Source organism: Tetrahymena thermophila (assembly GCF_000189635.1).
Source record: "Tetrahymena thermophila SB210 genomic scaffold scf_8254781, whole genome shotgun sequence".
Taxonomy (NCBI): Eukaryota; Ciliophora; class Oligohymenophorea; order Hymenostomatida; family Tetrahymenidae; genus Tetrahymena; species Tetrahymena thermophila.
Window position 1 is genome coordinate 1 of NW_002476538.1, and position 22,732 is coordinate 22,732.

The 22,732-nt window shown below is 22.0% G+C and overlaps 7 protein-coding genes across 7 annotated transcripts; 3 read left to right on the forward strand and 4 right to left on the reverse strand. All coding sequences in view use genetic code 6, as the record gives it.

Moving 5' to 3' along the window:
- Positions 1 to 2: 2 nt before the first annotated feature.
- Positions 3 to 2,036, reverse strand: TTHERM_001253339 (oxalate/formate antiporter protein; the record flags this gene model as incomplete). Its single annotated transcript, XM_012795961.1, has 6 exons — positions 3 to 78; positions 329 to 418; positions 669 to 758; positions 1,010 to 1,096; positions 1,891 to 1,940; positions 1,998 to 2,036. 6 exons carry the CDS (start codon positions 2,034 to 2,036, stop codon positions 3 to 5), a joined length of 432 nt encoding a protein of 143 aa, XP_012651415.1.
- Positions 2,037 to 2,752: 716 nt separating this feature from the next.
- Positions 2,753 to 4,927, forward strand: TTHERM_01253340 (tetratricopeptide repeat protein). Its single transcript, XM_001009434.3, has 2 exons — positions 2,753 to 3,425; positions 3,521 to 4,927. Exons 1-2 carry the CDS (start codon positions 2,804 to 2,806, stop codon positions 3,868 to 3,870), a joined length of 972 nt encoding a protein of 323 aa, XP_001009434.1. The 5' UTR covers positions 2,753 to 2,803; the 3' UTR covers positions 3,871 to 4,927.
- A 41-nt stretch (positions 4,928 to 4,968) lies between these two features.
- On the forward strand, positions 4,969 to 5,781 carry TTHERM_001253343 (transmembrane protein, putative; the record flags this gene model as incomplete). Its single annotated transcript, XM_012795962.1, has 1 exon — positions 4,969 to 5,781. One exon carries the CDS (start codon positions 4,969 to 4,971, stop codon positions 5,779 to 5,781), a length of 813 nt encoding a protein of 270 aa, XP_012651416.1.
- A 39-nt stretch (positions 5,782 to 5,820) lies between these two features.
- Positions 5,821 to 7,062, reverse strand: TTHERM_01253350 (hypothetical protein; the record flags this gene model as incomplete). Its single annotated transcript, XM_001009435.1, has 1 exon — positions 5,821 to 7,062. One exon carries the CDS (start codon positions 7,060 to 7,062, stop codon positions 5,821 to 5,823), a length of 1,242 nt encoding a protein of 413 aa, XP_001009435.1.
- Positions 7,063 to 8,042: 980 nt separating this feature from the next.
- TTHERM_01253360 (hypothetical protein) lies at positions 8,043 to 9,248 on the reverse strand (the record flags this gene model as incomplete). Its single annotated transcript, XM_001009436.1, has 1 exon — positions 8,043 to 9,248. The coding sequence occupies one exon, from the start codon at positions 9,246 to 9,248 to the stop codon at positions 8,043 to 8,045; it is 1,206 nt and encodes a 401-aa protein (XP_001009436.1).
- A 2,332-nt stretch (positions 9,249 to 11,580) lies between these two features.
- TTHERM_01253380 (hypothetical protein) lies at positions 11,581 to 13,089 on the reverse strand (the record flags this gene model as incomplete). The annotated part of the gene is made up of 1 exon (XM_001009438.3): positions 11,581 to 13,089. Exon 1 carries the CDS (start codon positions 12,943 to 12,945, stop codon positions 11,581 to 11,583), a length of 1,365 nt encoding a protein of 454 aa, XP_001009438.1. The 5' UTR covers positions 12,946 to 13,089.
- Positions 13,090 to 19,594: 6,505 nt separating this feature from the next.
- Positions 19,595 to 22,704, forward strand: TTHERM_01253400 (tetratricopeptide repeat protein; the record flags this gene model as incomplete). The annotated part of the gene is made up of 10 exons (XM_001009440.1): positions 19,595 to 19,727; positions 19,822 to 19,910; positions 19,986 to 20,219; positions 20,371 to 20,656; positions 20,713 to 20,866; positions 20,933 to 21,006; positions 21,085 to 21,212; positions 21,493 to 21,783; positions 21,851 to 22,142; positions 22,397 to 22,704. 10 exons carry the CDS (start codon positions 19,595 to 19,597, stop codon positions 22,702 to 22,704), a joined length of 1,989 nt encoding a protein of 662 aa, XP_001009440.1.
- Positions 22,705 to 22,732: the final 28 nt, after the last annotated feature.

Below are 22,732 nucleotides of genomic sequence, written 5' to 3' on the forward strand. Positions count from 1 at the left end.
TGTCAATTTGAGAGATTAATGCATTTTGCTAAAGCTGAACCTAAGCCTGATGCAGCTTTATCACCAATTTAATTAGACCTTTTTAAATATTGAAGAAAAAATATATCATTAAATAGTTAATTAGAAGGAAAAAATGAAGAAAAAATATGAAATAATAAAATTAATTAATAATAAAAGCAAATGAATAAAATAAATGATGAGCTTAATTAACAAAGAAAAAACAAAACAGCAAGCACGATAAAAAGAAAAAGAAAAAAGAGCTTTATTGTTTTTAATTAGTTTTTATAATTAAAAATATCACAATCCAAAACAAATAAACTGTTTTTACCGAAGATCAAGTTTTAAATTTGAGAGATTAATGCACTTTGCTAAAGCTGAACCTAAGCCTGATGCACCCATTGCACCAATTGAATTGTAACTTTTTAAATATTGAAGAAAAAATATATCATTAAATAGTTAATTAGAAGGAAAAAATGAAGAAAAAATATGAAATAATAAAATTAATTAATAATAAAAGCAAATGAATAAAATAAATGATGAGCTTAATTAACAAAGAAAAAACAAAACAGCAAGCACGATAAAAAGAAAAAGAAAAAAGAGCTTTATTGTTTTTAATTAGTTTTTATAATTAAAAATATCACAATCCAAAACAAATAAACTGTTTTTACCTAAGGTAAAGTGTCAAATTTGAGAGATTAATGCATTTTGCTAAAGCTGAACCTAAGCCTGATACACCTTCATCACTAATATAATTAGACCTTTTTAAATATTGAAGAAAAAATATATCATTAAATAGTTAATTAGAAGGAAAAAAATGAAGAAAAAATATGAAATAATAAAATTAATTAATAATAAAAGCAAATGAATAAAATAAATGATGAGCTTAATTAACAAAGAAAAAACAAAACAGCAAGCACGATAAAAAGAAAAAGAAAAAAGAGCTTTATTGTTTTTAATTAATTTTTATAATTTAAAATATCACAATCCAAAACAAATAAACTGTTTTTACTAAAGGTAAAGTGTCAAATTTGAGAGATTAATGCATTTTGCTAAAGCTGAACCTAAGCGTGATGCACCTTCACTAATCAAATTAGACCTTTTTAAATATTGAAGAAAAAATATATCATTAAATAGAGTAAGTTGCCATACAAATTTACAAAAAAGCGAGTTTAATATACCAGTTTTTATATTTTATAAAATTAAAATTAAAAATTTTTTTATGTGTTTTTTTCTATCATAGGTTTTCAAAATTTATATTTTTAAAAAAAAATGATATGTTATAAGAATATGTGGTATATATAATTTCAAATTTGACATTTTCTGAATTCAAAGCTTTCAATTAACTCAAAAGTAAAGCTAATTTAGCTTTATATCAAGTTATTAAGATATATTACATTTCGCCTTATATAAATTAAAAAGGCGGCATTTCGCTCTAGTTAATTAGGAGGGAAAAATGAAAAAAAAAAATGAAATAATAAGATTAATTAATAATAAATAAAATTAACAAAGAATCAAAAAATAAGAAATTATAATAAAAAGAAAAAGGTAAACAAATCAAATAAATTAAAAGAGCTTTAATGTTTTAAATTAACTTTTATAATTAAAAATATTAAAATGCAAATCAAATAAACTGCTTTTATTAAGTGTAAATTTTAATAGCAAAAAATGAAGAAAAAGTATCAAATAATACAAAATGAATAATAAATAATTAATTAAAAATTTAAATGAAAATTAAGTTAAAATAATAGCTAAAAAATTTTTGTTTTAATAAAAATCATTAAATAATAATGATAATTTCTATAATAAAAATTATTTATTTAAATAAATTGAAAATTAAATATACAAAAAATATTAATAATAATAAAAATAATATCTTTTAATTAAATATACCTCATAGCAATATGTACAACTTAATGAGATGAAAGTGAAGACCTTAAAAACTTTTTTTATAAATTAAAATAAATTTAAAGGATATTAATATAAAAATTAATAATTACATCTTCTAATCTATTATATTCTTTAATCTATTATATCATTTATTTATTTTTCAAAAATATTGAATAGCAATTTATTAAATTTGATTAATTTATTAATTAATTATAAATGGATAAAAAGAACAAATAAATATAATAATTAATTAATTATCAAATATAAATTTATAATTTGGTTTTATGAAGAGATATCACAGAAAAATTAATTTAACATTCACTATTTAAACTTAATATTTCTTTAATATTTGTATTTAAAACAAACGCTTAAAAATATATATAGTAAGAATTAGAGATGGTCAGTTATTTATTTAGTCCTATTTGAAAAAATTCTAGTTGTTAATGTTCTTAAATTTTATAAGAATAACGTTTATAAGTAGATTTTTCTGTTTTAGTTTTGTAATTTTGGGAATATTTATAATATTTCTAATATAGCAAGATGCCATACAAAAATTTCATCGTTTGTATTCCACTTTTTATGAAATATATTTTTTTATTTATTTATTAAAAAATTTAATGTATATATATATGTATTATAATATAATTATAATTAATAAATAATTTAATTTATTTTTATTTCAAAATAAATAATTTTTTTACATCAAAATTTTTTAATTTTTCTAATGGTTGATAATTTACCTGTAAAAATTAAAGATATTTTAGTGTAATAAATAAAAACACATTACTTAATTTTCGAATATTCTTTTGCTTTTTGTTTGTTTATTTGTTTTTCTGTTTGCTTATTAATTTTTTTAAGGATTTCAAATTAATTTGTATCTTATTTTGCTGCATTTTTATATATTGATTTAAAGTAAATGAGTTATTTAGCAAGTAGAATTATAAGGAGTTCACATAAATTTTTGATCAACAAAAATGTTGCTCAGCTTGTTCAAGTATAAAAAATGTTCTTTGCTAGCAACTAAGATAAATACAAGTCAGCCTTTGAATTTTTGAAGGAAGAGATGGAAAAATCAAAGAGTAGCTAAACTACAATTTAGTATGAACCATCAATTCCTTAAGAGGAGTTATCAACAATGAATAACTTGCGTAAATCAATTTAATAAGATATCGACTTAGGTAGATTCCAAAAAGCTTTGGAAAACTCTCTTTAGTATGTAGAAAAAGTTAAAAAACACTACGGAGTTAATCACCCAGCAACATTCTCAGCAATTAATAACTTAGCTTTAGTTTTCAAAATAACAGGTGATTTGGAATCTGCATAAGCATTATATGAGAAAGTTCTTGAAGGATATTCAAATATGTTTGGAAGAGATCATCCATCAACTTTAGTAGTCATTTAAAACCTTGCGAATCTATACAAACAATAAAAAATGTATGACAAGTCTCTTTATCTCTTTGAAGAAGTTCTTGCATACAAGGATTAATAGAGCGATGTTGATAAAGGAGAAATTGCTCTTTGCATGTCCTAAATGGCAGGTAAAGAAATTAAACGTTAAATTTTAAAATATTGAATGCTTATTTAAAAAGAAAAATATATTAATTTCTTAATTATTATAAAATATATTAATTAGCTTGTCTTAGAGAATTAAAGAAATATGATGATAGTATTGTAGTTTTAGAAAAAGCCTTGAATATTTTGATTGAAAGATATGGCGAAGTCAACACCCTAACTGCTACTTGTTAAAACAGTTTGGGTCTTACTTATAAGAAAGCTGGTAAATATAACAAATCTGAAGAGATGTATTTGAAATCACTAAAAACTAGAGAGGAATTGCTTCCAGCAGATCATCCTCATATAATTGCTTCAAAACATAATCTAGGTGAATTGTATATTGAACTCAATTAAACAGAAAAAGCATAAGAATATTTCATAGATGCAATGGAAAGCATAAAAAGAATGGAAGAAAGCAACTAAAACTGATTTATTCAAAATTTCATGAATGAATGAATGAATTAATTTATTAATGAATTGATTGATTAGTCTACATATTTTTATTCTTGTAAAATATAAGATGCTATTTTTCTATCATATTAATTGCTAAATACTAACTATAAAATTCATTCAAATAATATCCTACCAAACATACAAAAAATTAGATAAAGATTAATCTTAAATTATTTATATTGCAATTTCAACTTATCCTCTCAATTAAGTGAAAATCTTTTGTTTCGAGTTGCAAATTTCAATTGCAATTAATTTACTTTAATTTATTTGTTAAGAAAAGAGGAAAAAAAAGTAATAAATTTTTTACAAAGAAAAATAAAAAGATATTTTAATATCTTCAAACAGGAAAAAGTTATTTTCAAATTTATAATTAATTAAAAGAAGAAAAAATAAATAAAAGTAAAAAAAAGGAAGTTAAAGCTTGCTTAAAAATAATGATAAAAGTTTTTAATTTAACAAATTATGGATTGATGAATACAGGAATAAATAAGTTTTTAAGCCGATATCAACTCATTATTTTTACTGCAAGCCTTTAAACTATCCATTATATTACTTATATCTTGAAATATAGAATAAGTAATAGATCATGTACAATCAAAAAATACAAAATAAAATAAAACTCATCTAAATTAGATAAAATTCTCTCTTAGTCTTATAATATATAATTAATATTTTTACAATTTAGCATAATATTTTTAAGAAATTGAGATTGAAATACTCTTAGCGATTACTTTTAAAATTACATTTTACAACATTTTTAAGTCAGAATGATTTTCCAGAAATAAAAGAAGAAAAAAAAAATACAAACAGTAAAAAACAAAAGCTTGAATAAAATCAATAAGAAGATCAGAAAATAAAAAAATTAAATAAAATTAAATTAAAAAGAAAAGTGAATGAATAAATAAATAATTATAAAAGAATTAATAAAAATTAATAAATAATTAAAACAATAAATCAAAACATAAAATTAAAATTTAATATAAATTTTTACAGTCACATTCCATTAAATAATTTGTTTGCTTTCTTTTATCCTTTAATTTATTGATACTTCCCTGAATTTTTAGATTAATTTTTATGTTTTTTAATTTTGTTTATTAATTTTATAGAATCATTGAATTTTATTTGCATAATATTTTCCATTATAAAAAAATAAATACCAAAAAAGAATGTCTTAATTATAAGAAATTATTGAAATACCAAATACAATAATTAAAATAAATAAACAAATATCAATTAATATAAAACTTTAGTTTTTTTCCATTTAAAAACTTATTATTATCTTAGCAAATTTAATTTGATAAGGCGAGCTTTTAAGCTTTGCTTTATTTTTAGGATTTGAATTAGATGCTTTAAATACTTAACAAAACAATGATTTAAGGTATTATAAAAGGATTTATTACAATAATTTGTTTAATATAAATTTATTATTAGAAAGTTATTTTTATAAAAATATCTGTAAGGTTATTAATTAAAATGTTAGAAATTAACAAATTGTTTTATTTTATAAATTATAGATATTTTATATTTTATAGAGTGAATAAATTATATCTAATTATTATTTATGACTCGCAAAGTTTAGCTGGGCAACAAAAAAAGTTTCTTTATTAATTATTAATGAATATTATAAGTTTTATAAAATAATAGTAGTATTTAGTTTATTTTTTATTTATTTATTAGTTAGTTAATTAATTAATTCTTTAAGAACAGTTAAACCTGCCAAATTGGGCACACTTATTAGCTGAGAACTGGTTAAAAATAAGCTTTTATCCAAACTTAACTTTTCATTTTAATAATGCCGTATATTTTATTTAGATAAATTATTTTTCCCTACTTGCCAACTTTAGTACAGATTATTTTTTATTTATTTATTTCAATTCAAGATTATGACTTTATTTATTTAGTTATTTGTTCAAACTACTTTTAAGTTCATTCTAAATTTAAGATTCTATATCCACACTGCTTCTTATTTGTGGTATTTTAAATTTGGTTGATTTACTTTAGCATTTTGATTCTCTCTTGGCTTTTTTGCTCTTCTTCTGGAGGGTAAAATTTCTCAATAAAGTACTCGCTTGAGGCAGAATATCCTATGTTAGATAGGATTTCAGTTTCCTCAGTTCCGTTATTTAGAAAGACTTTTTATATGAACATTTAATTGGCTAGATTTAAGATTTAGTCATCATTTATCTGTCCAATTACCAAATAGTCGTTGAATCTGTCTTTGTAATTGCTCAACTTAAATCTTTCTAAATTCAAGCTAAGTTTAAATAGATAGTTGTTAATAGAGTAAGATGTTATATCCTTTTTGAAGGTTGAGTACTCAATATCTTATTGTATTCCGCTTAGATGGATTCGATTCGCTTACGTTCTATTCATTATTTGTTCTAGTATACTTCTATTCATGATCACAAGTCCATTTTCAAGCAAAATTTTTGTAATTTCTGCATTATCTAAATTTCCAAATATCAGTTTAATCGCATTCTCGCAGACTCCATGGATGACTACTTCATATTGATCATAATTGCCTTTCAAAATAGAATAAAAATAGAACTTATTTTCTTAAATTTTGCTTTTTAAAATGTAAGAAGCTTTTTATAAACTCTATTCATAAGTCCACTCTCCTTCGTATTAAGGTCTGTAAAGAGTGCAGATGTTTGAGTTAACTGCTTATTGTGCTTCTTAATCATTCAATTACATAATCCTGTTGTTAGCAAGAATTTAATCTATCAGATCGTAGACATTTTTATATTCTTAAAGAGTCTCAGCTAAATAATTAATTTTTGTATCTCCTAAAGTTTTAAGCATGCCTATAATAAAAGTAAAGTCTCTAATAGGATTTTCAACACGTCCAAACTCAATCTAAAAAAATTTATTTTCTTTTAGATATTTGACTGACTTGGTAGGCATGTAGTCCTTTAAATCAAGGCAGCTCCAAGTCTATATGTTGTTCTTTTTAATTTTATCAATATCTATAATAATATCTCCGCGAATTAAATATCTATGTTGCACATCAATTGTCCTAGGTAGTATGAACTCAAAAGCTTTTTTTATCAATTTCTAAACCTTCTTTTTATTATTCTTTTTAATCCTCTTTGAATCCATAATAATAGCATTCCCAAGCTTTTCAATTTAATTAGAATCAACTAATCTTAAGCAATCCACTTGATTCATTTTTAAATTCTTAATTTGACTACAATTAATTAGATTATCTTTAAATCAATAAGAAATTTTTTGATTTATATAAAAAAGTAATATTGACGATTGATTTATTTGATTGATGAATGTATTCATTCATTGATCATTAATATAAATTTATGATCAAATATTAAGCAAACATTTGTTTTATAAGTATATACGGATTTCTATGTATTTGATTATGTAATTTCTAATAAAAAACTAATCTTAATATTTTATAAATATTTTTCTATTTTTCTATCAAGTTTCTATCATTTAATGATAATTTTTATACAATTTTTCTATTCTTTGTTATGGTATACATTTAAAGATATCTATCTATCTTACTTACTATTTTCTTCTTTCAACAAGTTTAATAATGAATGAACCAATCAACTAATTTTGCACAAATTATTAAATTTAATTAATTTTGATAAAGTAAATGTTCATAAAATCTATGAAATTTGAAGTTCTACATTAATATAAATTGAAAATATTTTAGCTGATAGTTATTTAAATAAATTTTATATTTTTAAGCAAATTTTTTAGTCTATTTTTTGTAATTTTTAGAAAAAGATGTAAGAAAGTTACATAGATTTAAAATAATTTTATAAGAATCTAAAATTAAGAGTAGTAAAATAAAGATTAACATAGAGCGCTATGTAAAGAAGCACTGTAATGCAATAATTAATTTATTGATTTAGTTATTTATTTATTTATTGATTATTTTATTTAGTTAAAGAAAGTATGATAGTGATGGTGTTTAAGAGTTAGTTGTGGAGTAATAGAATTAATAAATAGGAAATATTATTAAGTTTGGATAGATAAATTTAAAATTAGGTTTTTTCTTTTTTTCTATTTTGGTAAGTGATTGATTGAGTGAGTGTGTAAAAGAGAGAGTGAGAGAAAGCGAGTCGATTTTTGATGACATTAGAAAAATCATACTGAATTATCAATTTGTTTAATTGCCATTCAAATCAGCTGATACTTTCGCTCAAATTTTGATTTTAATGATTTTCAGTGTAGAATTTTTCCATGAAATACTCACTTTGGGCTTGATAAGTTATATCAGAAAGGAGGAGCTTTTCTTCAGAAACACTAGTGTCAGAGACAAGTTTTTAGAAGAATAACTAATTCATCAGATTTTGCCTTTCTTAACTGTTTATCTTGGCAAATATGATGCTGTCATTAAATTTATCTTTATAATTGCTTAATCTGTATTTTTCATAGGTGAAGTTAATATCTAGCTTGAGGTTGTTGATTGTGATATTTGGCACTTTTCGTGAATAGGTAATTTGTTCTGGTTCTTAATTTTAGCCCAGATTAGACATGGTTTCAAATATTTTAAATTGAAGCACATCTGTAAAATCCTAACTCATGATGATCATACCATTTTGTAAGAGGATTTTTACAGTCGATTCGTGATCTATATTTCCTAAAATCATCTTAAGAGCTGTATTGTTTATTGCATAAATTACTAATTCTGAATAATCTTTGTGTCCTTTGCTGATAATATAAAAAAAGTTGTCTGGATCTTAAAGTTTTTCTTTTAGAAGTAAATTCGCTTTTTGTAAACTACAATCGAAGTTCCAATTTGAATAACTATTATCTTCTTCTAACATAATATCATTGTCTAATAACTAAGAAAGAGATTTGCTGTCTCTAAATTTGTCTAGCATAGAGAGAGCATTGAGATAATTTTCAAGTACTGTTGCGAGGTGATGAATTCGATTGTTTCCAAGACTGTTTAGCATTTCTATTATGAAATTAAAATTCTAAATCTGCTCTTATCCCTAATCAAAATGAATTTCATAATAGTTATCCAATTTATTGAACAAAACCTCTTTCGCAGGTTTGTAATCGTTCAGGCTGAAAAATGCTTGCTTGTAGGGTACTTTATCAGTTAAAAAATCAAAATCTACAAGTAAGTCACCACGAATAAAATATTTATATTCTCCAGAAGGAACTTTGCATAGAGTCGCTATGAGCTATTTAGCTCTTTACAAGTCACGTTGCTTCTGTTATAGCTCTAAAGCTCTTTTGTTAACTCTAGTTTTATAGGTTCTCTTTTTTTTTTAGATTTATTTACTCTCGCTAGCTTTCGCTATTTCGTTAATTAGCTAATCTTTTTATTCTTCCTCCTCCTCATCTTAGAAATAGAATTAATAATTGTAGTCTGTCATTTATTTAGTTAGTTATTTAGTTATTTCTTTAATTATTTTGTTTTATTTTTTTCAGCTTAGTTGATTTTTGATTCAATAAATAATAAGTTTTTTTTTGTTTATAGCAAAAAAGTGAATTTTCTTATCATTACAAATAAATAATCAATAAAATCTTGTTTTTTTGTTTGATTAATTAATTGTTTGACAAATATATTCATTGTAATCCAAACTAATACAGTAAATGTACATATCATCAAAAATCTTATTTAATTTAAATGAATCGATTAATTTGTGACTAATATTCAATTTATATAATATCTTTCTATTTCTCTCATTTCATTTTATTAGTATTCCCAATATTAATTTGACATATTTTCTTCTAAACTGAGTAAGTAAAATATGTAAACCCTCTTTAAATGCTAACTTCGCTCAACTTATATTTAATTAACACAGACTAATAAAAACTTAAAGTAATCTAACATTTTTATTGTAAGAATTATCTCACTCACAGTAAGCAATAAACAAGTTCGCTCTAAGTTGCTTCATAAATAAATTTCTCTTAAAGTATAAATAGGAAAAGCTGTATATCCCTCTAAAGACTTTAGAAGCGGCTGGCTGATTCGTTTTAGGAAATAAAATTCTATTATAGCAAGCTGGTTTAATTGATAAAATAGAAGCAGGAGGATTCAATTGGGTTTAATTTGGTAACAAATTAGCTAATTTTAATTTGGTTTTTATAACTATATCTGCATTTATCAATTTAATTATAATATCGTTTAATAGAATTAGTAATTATCCCCCAGTAAGCAAGTCTTTCTATTGCTTATTATACTATTCACATTTTCGAAATAAATAAACAAGTAAAACGAAACAAAAAATCTAGTGATTATTCTAGATCAAATTATCATACGCCTACTTTATCATAAAACAATTTGTGATAAAATTTAAAATAAATGGATATATAAATGTATGTATGTATGAATGAATGAATGAACAAAAGAAAGAAAGAACACCAATAATTGTTACAACTTAGCAAATTTCATTTTTAGTAGAAAATAAAAAAATGGAAATAAAACTAAAGATTTAAATAATTTTTTAAACTCATTTAAATTTAACATTAAAGTAAAAAAACGAAAACCATTCTTTTATTCTAAGTTAAATAAATTCCTTTTCTACTAATTTCTATTTTTCTATTCGTTTTAGGTTTTAATTACAGATTTCTAATCAGAGTCAGCTGCTATTTTATTAAATTTCTATTCAATCAAAAAAAAGTATTTTTTATTACCAAAACTGTATTTTAAAAAAAAAAATCAAATTTTAGAAAAAATTTTTTTTCTAAAACTAAGAAACAGACCTATTTCTGACAGTAAAAATATAGTTTTATCTGGATGTGGAATCAAAAATTTCTTTAAAAAGATACAAAATGGTATTTTTGCATATAAAAATGAATGTATTTACAAAAAAGGTTAAAAAGTTAGTGAGCAAAAAAAGTAATTAAATTTAAATAATTGAAAACAAGAAAATCATCAGTAAATAGGAGAAAATTTATCTTGATAAAAAGTTGACAAAATGAAATTTTTATTAAATCCATTTTTAAAAAAACAAAAAAAACAAATAAATAAATAAATTAATTTTTGAATTAACAAGAAAGTTTGTTTTATTTTTCATAAAAATTAAATATGATTTATTTAAAATCTTTTTAATAAACAGAGCAAAGAAATACATTTCTCAAATAAATGAAATTCGGGTAATATAATAAAAATTGAATAAAATATGATTTAGTTAAAAAATAAGAGGAATTTTTTATATCAAGAAATCTGAAAAAGATATTTTTTGGATGGATTATAAAATAAGCAATCAATTTTAAATTAAAAAACACAATTTTTAAAAATTCCTTTTATAAACAGAAATTTACATAAAAAACTAAATAAATGTTTAGGAAACGAAAATTATTTTTAATACTTAAAACTAATCAAAAAATGCATGAATAGAAATAATTAAGTATATATAAATAAATAAATAAAAAAGTGAGTGAATTAATTAATTAGTATATGAAGGAGTAATATTAGTTTAATTAATTGAGTTATTTTAAATTAAATTTTTGATAATTTTTGCATTAAATATTATATAAAATAATAGAAAAAATACACAGTTTTATGATAGATTGATTATAGATAGATATATTTTTTACTGCTATTAAAAGTTGAGTTTTAAATATAAAAATTTGGATATAAGTCTAAGGTTTGAGAGAGATGGTAAAAGTTTTTATTAAGATATAATTGGTTATGTTGTTATTAATTCATCTAATTTGTAGAAATTGAAGTTTTTTTATAGTTTTTTTACAGATGTTATTTCATGCATGATTGTTGTTTATTTTATCTTAGTAGAATTTTTCCACAAAAACTTCTGATTGGGCTTGATACTAAATATCCATATAATTTTATTATAACATTTACTGGGCCTACTTCTATTCTTCGAGTCTTTTTAATAGTAATCCTAGCATAAAATTGTTGTCATATTTTTTAGGAGAAATAATCAGCAAATAATCATTGAACCTGTCCTTGTAATTGCTGAGTTAGAGCTTTGTAAAAGATATATCCATTGCATACGTACAATCGTTTATTGTAGTGTTTTCAAGGCTTAGGTCATAATTATTACTCAAACTGTCTTTTTAAGAATTGAATGTGTCATAAAGGAATTGCTCTCCACTGAATTATAAACACTAAAAAGTGTCAACGCTAGTTTTTTTGCTGAGCATTCCATGTCTTAGAATTATTTGAATTATTTGTTAGATATTATTTGTACCAAGTAGAAATTGAAGATATTCTCTAGAGTTAATCTGACTAAACATCTCACATGAGTCCTTCGATCCTCTAAGAATTCTGAAATACATGTACTTGTAGCCTTGAGGATTATTAATCATAATATTTTATATTATTTTATATGCCTTTTATCTGCTTTTTTCAAAATTCCACACATCATCTTCTTGGTTATTTTGAGCAAAGCTAAATGTTGAAGAGTTATTGGCTTCTGATTTATACAAATCATTAGGTGAAAGATTATTTTATTAAGGATATTTCTTCTTTTCTTATTAGCACTGATTGATTATACTGTCGTATTAACGCAAAGCTTGGGCTAGACTGTGAGCTTTTTAGTCTCCTAGACTGTCTAGCATATTACATATAAAAGAAAAATCTTTTATTGAATCACTGTTAATACCTATTTCCATTTCAATCATATCAAGATTCTTCAAATAATTGACACAAGCGGTTTATCTGTACAAGCGGAGTGTGTTCTAATCCTAAATGTAGATACCTTCTTTAATTTAATCGAAATCAATAACTATATTTGGAATTATAAGGTATTTGTGAGGTATCACAGGATCTTTAACTATGCATTATCTGAGTTGTTGTGTCTGAGGTTTTTGGCACATAATTTATGAGGATTTTTCGTTCTTTTACGATTATTGTTGAAATTCATCTTCATTCACATCGAAGTTTTCCCCATAACAAGTTGTGGAAATACTGCCCAAAAGATTCTTTTTGTCCTTCTTTGTTTATTTCTTAATTTTTCTTGTTTTTTCAACACCACATTATTTTTGGAAATAATTATCAAATGACCCTGTGCTTTGCAAATCCTAAGAGGAAGTCTAAGAACTAAGCGAAGGACAGAATATCGACTAATTAAGATAAATTGATTCATTATAAAAGTTGCTCATTTTCACTGTTGTAGCAATTTTAAAATATAAAACTAATTTTGTGCAAATAAATGGTTGAGTTAATAAGAGAGTGAGAGATTGCTTGGTTGAGTAGAAGAATAATAAGAGTTAAGTTTATTTACTAGGTTTCTTTAAAAGAATCAATCAATTAATTAATTAACTATTTTTCTATTTACTATTTTTATTATTGATTGATAATTTGTTTATTTATTATTTATTATTACTTTTTTTATTAAATTAAGCGATAATTGATTTGCTTTTTTGTTTTCTTTGTTTCTTTGATATTATTGATTTAGTGGCAATTTAATTGTATAATTAATTGATAAATAAATTGTGTGCTTTTTTATGTTTTTGATGAAAAACTTTCCACCTTTTATTTATTTATTGATTGATTGATTGATTTATTAGTTAGATTTATAATAAAGTATATTTGTTTGTTTTTTTAATATTTATAAAATTATGTCTTTCTTTCTTTTTTTAAATTTCTAAACAATCTTTATTGAATTTGTGGTTTACATAAACCATAAGTAATCGAATCTCATTTCATTTCATTTGTGCGTATTATAAACAAACTTTCTTGAAAAAATTTTAAATCCAGAATAATTTATTAATTAATTCAAATTCTTTTATTTTATACATTTCAATGCTTTGTTTTATTTTCCCCATATTTATTAATTCCATATTCTTTGATCTGAAATATTTAAAATTGCTTAATTTACGAACCATAGAACATTGTTGAGCATCCAGCTAAAAATTACACAAAAAATATTCATCCTTAGAAAAAATTGTGATTCAATAAAATTCATTCATACATTCATATGAAGATAAAAATGGTCAGTCTATTTATCGAATCTTGTTCAGTAAATTCTCTTAGCTAGCAAAAGCAATCTAGTTATTTTTAATTTTTTTCATACACAAATAAATTTGACATTAATTATTGAAATAGATCAACTTTAGAAAAGGTAGTAAAAAAATATAAATCTAATATAAAGAAATAATGTAAATTGTATCAGAAATAAATAAGAATATAAACAATCTAAATTGAATTCTAAAAAGTAAATAAAATAGAAATTATTAGTTCCAAAATAGATTAAATTAACTTTATTTATTCAGCTAGAAAAAAATATTAAAAAACTTCAAAAAGATTAATTTTCTCTGATATTTATGATTGATTTTCTTTAATATATATTTAGGTATGTATGTTTAAATGATTAATTTACTATCAATAGTTAATAATTTTAACATTATCAATACAAGAAAATTATTATTTGTAAAGCTAAAATTAATAATATTAAATACTGATTTAATGTAACAAATAACTAAATTACTTTATTTTAATTTATTTAAATGAAAATTTTCAATATTTTAACAAAATCATTTACTATTTTTGCAAAAATTATTTCTTTTTTTTTATAAAATCACTTAAAAAAATTTTTAAATACTTTTCAAAAAAAATTCAAATTAGTTCTTTGTGTGGTTTTAAACGAAAAAAGTATTTGTTACTATATCGTATTAAGAATAACTAAAAAATATTTACCTAAAAAGAAATTCATTTTAATTAGATTGAGCTTTTTTATATTAAAAATTGAAGTTAAATTCTACTAGTAAAGGAGTAAATAAAATATTTTGTGGTATTCTTTATTTTCAAATATCTTGAAAATACTTTAAAATTGCCTCATTACACTGAATCAGAGAATGTAACTAGAACATGTAAGGAAATTCATTCTTTAAATGTGTAAGTGCTTCAGAAAAAAAGTGCTATTTATGAGTTAGATGTTATTTAATTTGGAGTATGTATGAAAGGCTTTTTAAAATTTAACAGAATTTAGTTTGATAAATTAAATTCTGCGAAAGGGAATGAAATGAAATGAGGTTCATCATGGCGAGGATTGCTGTAAAAGATTATGTAATTTTTGCATATTTTAATTAAACCAGTAAAGTATTAACAATTTTATATAAATTCATTATTTAACTTTCCACGCTATAAAATAATACTAAAAAAAATATTTAAAGGTTTTGTGACCATAGATTATATTTAATGATTCTCTGTAATCTTAGTATCTCAAAACATACTTGCTTTGTTTTATTTTCTTTTTGATTGATTAACGAATTCGAATCATTCGTACTAGATAAAAATTAGAATTCATAAAAGATGAAAAAGAGTCATGCATGCATATCACTTGATTTATACAACAAAGTGTAAATTAAAGATTTATGATGTCATATGGAAAATTAAATAATTCAATCGAATATTTTAACAAGTAAAATATTTGCAATTTATTTCGCAACAAAGCTAAACTTTGCGTCTAAAATGAAATAGCCAATTATTTAATAGATGCACTGAATCAAATTGCCTCTTAATCAAAATTTAGGCTGATTTTATAGTTGTTTTTTGGTTGTTATTCCTGAGAAAATTAAGCGATTCGATTGATAGATGTAAGTTAAACTAATTTTCAATATTAGACTTGATATTAATTTATTTATTTATTTCTTTATAGTTCTACTATTTTCAGTCTTAATTAATTAATTCTTCTAAAAATATATTTTTGAATTCTTTATTTATGTAAAAATTGTGGAATCAAAAAAAGTTAATACAAAAAATTTAATTAATAAATTGTTACTTTCCAGGTTGATTCTGCTGATTCTTTTTTTTTAAACCTTACCTGCAAAACTAAAAACTAAATTACTAACTCTCTCTTATCTCAAATATCATTTTTAGCCATAAAAACTAAAATATTTGTTTTGTTAATATCATTTTAATTTTAACTTCTTATTATGAATTTAAAGGGTAAAAGCATTTTAGAAGGTTTTTAAGCTATTTATGCTGAATATGATAGAAAAAAATATAATTCTTATCTTTTTGAGTTGTAAAATACTGATAAAATATTAATAAACCTTATTCAACCAAAATTACAAGTTGAATTTGGCTTACAACTATTCTTTAACAAATCTTTCGTCTTTACACTTTTCTTTCTGATAAATCTGAAAAGATGTTAGATGAAAATTTAATAGCTTTCTAGCTTAAAATCATGGAAATTCTCATTTTTAGGATTCTTTGAAAATAAAATTCTTATTTATAATAAGCTTTTAAAAAATTAAATAAATAAAAATATTAATTCTACTTTGATTGAATTTTAAGGATTTTATGGAAAATTATATATCTCTTTAAATAATAGTTCATTTAAAAAAATTTCTAATATAGACTATCAACGAATAACAAATAAAAACTATAAAATAATAAAGTAAATACTTGATAAATTTTAAATAAGATTCTTTTCTTTGTCTTAATAGCTTATATGATTTCACAGTTAAATAAAAAATTATCATTAAATTAGCATCATTGTCATAATTACACCAAATCTTTTCAGTTTGGAACTTACTTTTAAGGAAATGAGTATCAATTTGCTCTAAGTATTTGTAAGTACAAATGAGTACTAGCAATAAGATATTTTATTTCATAAAAATTTGCTAAGTGGCTTTATGAGAAGTAAAAATTATTTGAAATATAATTTTTGTCGAAAGAATTTCATATTTACTGCTTTATTTTTAATAGAAAAAATTTTTCTTTAGTATAAAATACTTGAGATAAAAAAAGTAAAATATGAAAAACAACATCAATTTTAAGTTCATAAAAATAATTTTGCTTTGCTGAACAAAATTTTTAAACAATCAATTAAAATATTTTAACATTTGTATGAAATAGTTATTTGTTTTCAAATGAGTTACAATCTAATTCATTTGTGGATTTAAAACTCAATTAATTAAAAAATTTAATAGTTATACCAAAAAAATGCAAAAATTGAAAAATTAAACAAAATATTTTAATAAACTCGGTAAAAGATTCTATTTTTCTGAGTATTTCACTTTTTTAATGGTTTTAAAGTTAGATTTGTAGAAAGTGGTAAAAAAAATAATGTAGATTTTTCAATTTTATTAGTTGATTCAAGAGACAAAAATATTAATTACCAAATAAGAAACATAAAATCCTTTTTATTTACATTCTAAATGTAAGTAGAAATGATCAAAAAACTAAAGCAAATCTAAATAATTATGCATTAATTTGATAAAATTAAGGTAAGAATAATTGCTTTTGCAAAAAAGATTAAAATTAATTTTAATTGTGTAAAGAATATGTTTTATTGTTCGTTTATAGCATCTGTGAGTGAATTAAATGTTAAACATGAATTTATTTGATTTACTTTAAGTGTCACCTTTAATTTTCATAACTAAATTGAATAAATATAAGACAGAAATAATGTTACTTTATCCTTAAATAGTGACACACTTTAACAATTGTAATCATTAATATTTTTTAGCTTACAAATATATAGGTGTTTTCATTCATTGATTTATTTATTTATTATTAATAGAATAAAAAAACTCTATCTAAATTTAGTGATAAAAAACAAAAAGAAAAAATTTCCCATAAACTTAGTATGATCAAAACAAGCAAGCAAGCAAAACAAAGAAATAAATTGAATTAATTAATAATTTTACTCGAAAGCAATTTAATCAGTAAATAAATAAATAAATTAAATAATCGAATAAGAGAAAGAAAGATAAAATTTAGTGATTGATGCTTTGTTATAAATTTAGATTATTTTAATTACCAAGACAAGATAAATATATAATTATTATTACACCATGATGCACTTTAATCACACTTAGCTTTAAATTACTTCTTAAATCCTTAATTAAAAAAAAGCAAACATACAAGAATCGCTAATTCTTTCATTTATAATTTATAAAGCACTCGCGATTTACACTTAGTTTTTTCCACACAAAATAGTTGCAAAATGTAAATAGTGTTTTAAATATTTCTTTGTATATTTTTTTATTTTAATTTTTACCACATTTACTCTTTTTAGAAAGCAAGTTACCCAATTACACTTTTAATTTAATGACAATTGTTTTAGTAACTTATTATCTTAATATTTTTTGAATGATTACTTGTCCTTAGGATCTTTTTTACTGCGACTCTATTTATCATAAAAATAAATAAATAAATAATTTGAGTTTACTTAAAGATTTTATATTATTTTATATATAATTTCTATTTTAAAAGTATTTTTAAATAAATACAAATAATTTCTTTAGTTATTTAGTTAGATCCTTGCAAACAAAAATAAATAAAGTAATATAAAAAAGATTTTAATCAAAATTAATTAATATTTATTCACATATTATTTACACTACTTCATTTTTTGTTTTATTCTTTTAATACATTAAAAATAGATAAATCTAATCAGCAAATTAAATAGTTTAATTTTCTTTAAATAGAAAGCTAAGATTAGTTTTTATGGTTTGCATTCTTAATAACAATCTACTCCATAATAATTTATTCAATCAAAAAGAAATTTACTGCAGGTATTTCAAAAAATTTGAAATACCATAAATCTTTATTAATTGTCTCCAACACAATAACCTTTCTGATAATCAAAAATTAAGATTTTAGTATTGAATCTTTGTTCACTTGTTTACCTAAATCCAGGACAGAAGGCATGAGGTTTTATGGTAATAAAATTGCTTTAATAGTTTTTTAATGAGTTTATTTATTTTTTTAAGATATTTTGTTTTTCTATAGCAACTAACTAACTAGCCTATTTAATAAAATTTATAAAAGTTGTAACAATCTCTAAAGATTGCTTATCAGAAACTTATAAAGCAAAATCAGTTAATCGCAAAAATCCACTCTTGATTTTAAATAAAAGCTAAAAATTTACTTTTTTTTTAATGTTTTAAAATAATTTAAGAAATATAAAAATTAATAATTTGGATATTTGTTATGTCAATGTTTTTTTAATTTTTTTATAGCCAACTTATAAGTGCAAAATAAATTAATACTTCTACAAATAATATTAATTAATGATTATTCAAAGTATTTATCCAAAGCTCTTAGAATTTTAATAGAATTAATTAATTTCTAAAAATTGTAAAATAATTTTTTCTTCTTCAAATGTATTAGTAAAAATATAACTTACTAGGCTCAATTTAGAAAAGAGAAAAATTGATATTTAAGTAATGAAAATATATTTAACATCATCATATAGATTTATTAGTTTAATTGATTTCAAATATTAGTTAGTTACTAATATAATTTAGAATCTTAAGTAAATATTCAAAGTTTATTTCATTTTAGTTCATAAAGTATTATTTTAAAATCAAAAATTTTAATTTTCAAAATAATAAAAATTATTTTTGAACATGATAATTTGATATTAAAAGAAAAAAGAAAGAAATTAGATTTGCATTTTAGAATATGGAATATTAGAAAAATATAAAATCTAGAAGAAAGAATAATTATTGATTGATAGATAGATAAATTGATATATTTATTGATCAACTAATTAATAATTAAGTTAAAAGGGTGAGTGAGTGAATTATACACGTACGTAGCATTTAACTAGCTTATCTATCTATCTGAGCGTTGGTTTATTCATATTTACATTAAGATTGAAATAACACTAATTGAATATTAATAGAAATTTTCCTTTATTTGCCAAATTTTAATTTAGTTTTATAGTTTGTCTGCCTGATTGATTGATTAATTGATTTTATAAATTTAAAAAAAAAAAATAGATCGATTTATCTTTTAAAGAGAGTTAAAAAATCCTTTAATTAGTTTTTAAAAAGCTTAAAGTTTAAAGAAATGAATCCATTTAGCAATCCCCACATGTTTGAATAGATGAAGAAAAACATGACTCCTGAAATGATGCAAAACGCCAGTTAATAAATGAACAACATGAGCGATGATGATTTGAGGAGACTTGGTTAACAATCAGGTAAGAAAAATTGATCTATTCAATTCTTTTAACCTTATTTAAAAAAGTTAAAGAGTGAAATTTAGTAAAAGAATAAATATTTATAATCATAAAGGTATGAACATTAGTCCTGAAATGATGAGAATGGCATCTAGTATGTTTAGCGGTATGGACGAGAGCCAGAAGAAAAATATGATGAATATGGTAAATAATAGCATTTGATTATGATGTGAATTTAATTTAATTTAATATTTTTTCTTTTGCAATTTAATTAATCAGGCATAGAATATGGATTAAAACTAGTTTTCCTAGGCCTAATAGCAATTTAAAAAATAGCAGCCAACAACAGCTTAGCCTAGCTCTTCTTCTAGACCTGAACCAAAAAAAAATTAAAGCACTCCTAGCCCTCCTGTTGACAATTCCCTTTATCCTTAGATAAATTAATTAAAAAACAAGGGAAATGAGAAATTCAAATAGCAGAATTATGATGAAGCAGCATAGTTTTACTTAGAGGTATAAAATTTGTTATTTTTTATATTATTAGCGACTAAATAAAGCATTAATAAATTGATTTGAGTTTAGATAATTAGTGAAGAAATGAAAATAATATCATAGTAGAATAATTAATGAGTCAATTAATTAATCATTAAAATATTATTAAAAGGCTATTATCAGTATAGATGAAGAAAGGATGAAAAAGCTTAATACTATGCAAGAAATGGAGCTAAAAGAAATTGAAATTAACTGTAGAAATAACTATTGCAGTGTAAAAGCCAAGCAAAACGATTATCTTAACATGCTTACTCAAGCCCAAGCTGTTTTAAAGCTTGATCCTAATAATATTAAGGCTAAATTCAGACTCGGATAAAGCTATTACGGATTAAAAAAATATGAAAGAGCTTTGGAATTATTAACAGAAGCCAAAAATCAATCTCCATCTGACTCTGTTAGTAACAAATTAGCAAAATTTAAACATATTTTTAATAATAAAACATTAATTTTAAAGTTCTTGATATCTATACAAAGTGCAAGTCAGAAGTAGATAAAATCAAAAAAGAAGCTGAAGACAAATTGTAACAAGAAAATAAGAGCAAACAAGAAGATGCCCCAAAGCAAAATAACGAAAGTGAGTTGAAAAACAAATAAGAAAAATAATAAAAGTAACTTTAAATTATCATATAATAATTATTTTGTATTAAACAAATATTTATTTATTTATTTAATAGGAAGGAAACCAAAGTATAGAATGTAGTAAAAGAAGAAGAAATAGAAGAGAAAAAAACAAACAATAAAGAAGAAGGTATTTATTTACATATTAAAATATTTTTGGAAAGCTAATTTATTAATTTATTGATAAAACTAATATTTAATAAATTAGTCATCATAGAAGAAGTCAAAGAGGACAAAAAAGTTGAATAATCACCCAACCCATCTTCAACCTACTTCAATCCCAAAAATATTGATGTAGAAACTATTAAAAAGCAATAAGAAATGATGAAAAATATGGTAAATTATTAATTTTTGATTTATTATCAAAGTCTTCATTTCAAATATTTAATGCAAAAACTAACAAAGAATTTTATTTTGTTTGAACTTGTTATTAGTTTTGTTAAATAAAAATAAAAAATATATGAAAAATTATTTATTAAATAAGAAAAATCAAACTGATAAGGTTTTGGTAGCTTTTATTCAGTTAAATGTGTTAAAGATTTTGTTAAATATTTTTCATTAAAATGCTTAATGTTTTGTGAATATAATAACTAACTAACTATTAAACTTTAATTAGGATGATAGTTAACTTGACTCAATGGCCAAGATGATTTAAAATATGGATAACGAAACAATAAGACAAATGTATAAAGCTTAAGGCATGGACTTATCTGATGAATAAATAAAAATGATTAAGTCTTCCACTAATAAGGAAGCATTAAAAATGGCTACTTAAGCTTAACCAGAAGAGTTGCAAAAGAAGAATCAAGAAGCTATTAGACATGCTTAAGCAAATCAATAATTTAATTTATCCTAGCATGCAAATCCAGAAACAATTAAAAAGAGCTAAGAACAACTAAAAAATATGGTAATTTCATTATAAATAAACATTCAAATCTTATCCAAATAAATTATTTATAAATTTACATAATTAGGATGAAAGCCAAATTAATAGCATGGCAAATATGGTTAAGAATATGGACAATGCTGCTTTAAAATCAATGTATAAAATGCAAGGTATGGATTTAACCGATGAATAAATTAATATGATGAAAAATATGATGACTCCTGATATGATCAAAGCAGCCTCAAGTATGGACCCAAGTTAAATTCTCAAACAAGGATAAGGTCCAGCTACATTCCCAACTTAGCCAACCTAATCCACATCCTCAAATGTATCAAGTACTGGTTCAACAGAACCTCAACCTTAAGTCTCAGCTAATGCATGTAACAATAGCATTATTTTTAATTTAGAAATTTATTTTTCCCAAAAAACTCTTAAATAAACAAAATACATAAAACCATCTTTGGTATTTCCTTTAAAAATTTTTAAACAAATTCTAATACTATTTACATTCTTTGATTGTTAATAAATATTGTAAAAAAACAATAATTTTAAGTTAAATTAAATGAAATTTTTTTGTTTTTAAAAATGCAAATAATTTTATCATTAAGCTAATTTTAATTTATAATCGTTAAAGAATAAATGCCTGATATGAGTAATATGGGATCTATTTTAGAAAACTCTTAAATGCTCGATACAGCTTTAAACATGCTGATTTCTAACCCTGAAATGTTGAAAATGATGACAGCCTAAATGCCCAATCATCCTTTTGCTAACTATTTAAATAATGCTTCTCCCCAAGATTTGCAAAGATTAGCAAAAATAATAAAAAACATAATCCCTGCAATTAAATATATCTACAAAGGATATAAATTAGTTGTCAGATTTAAAAAACCTTTATTAATATTGATAGTAGCATTAATAATCAGATACTTCCTATTTTGAAATAAACATTTATGCTTACAAACAAACT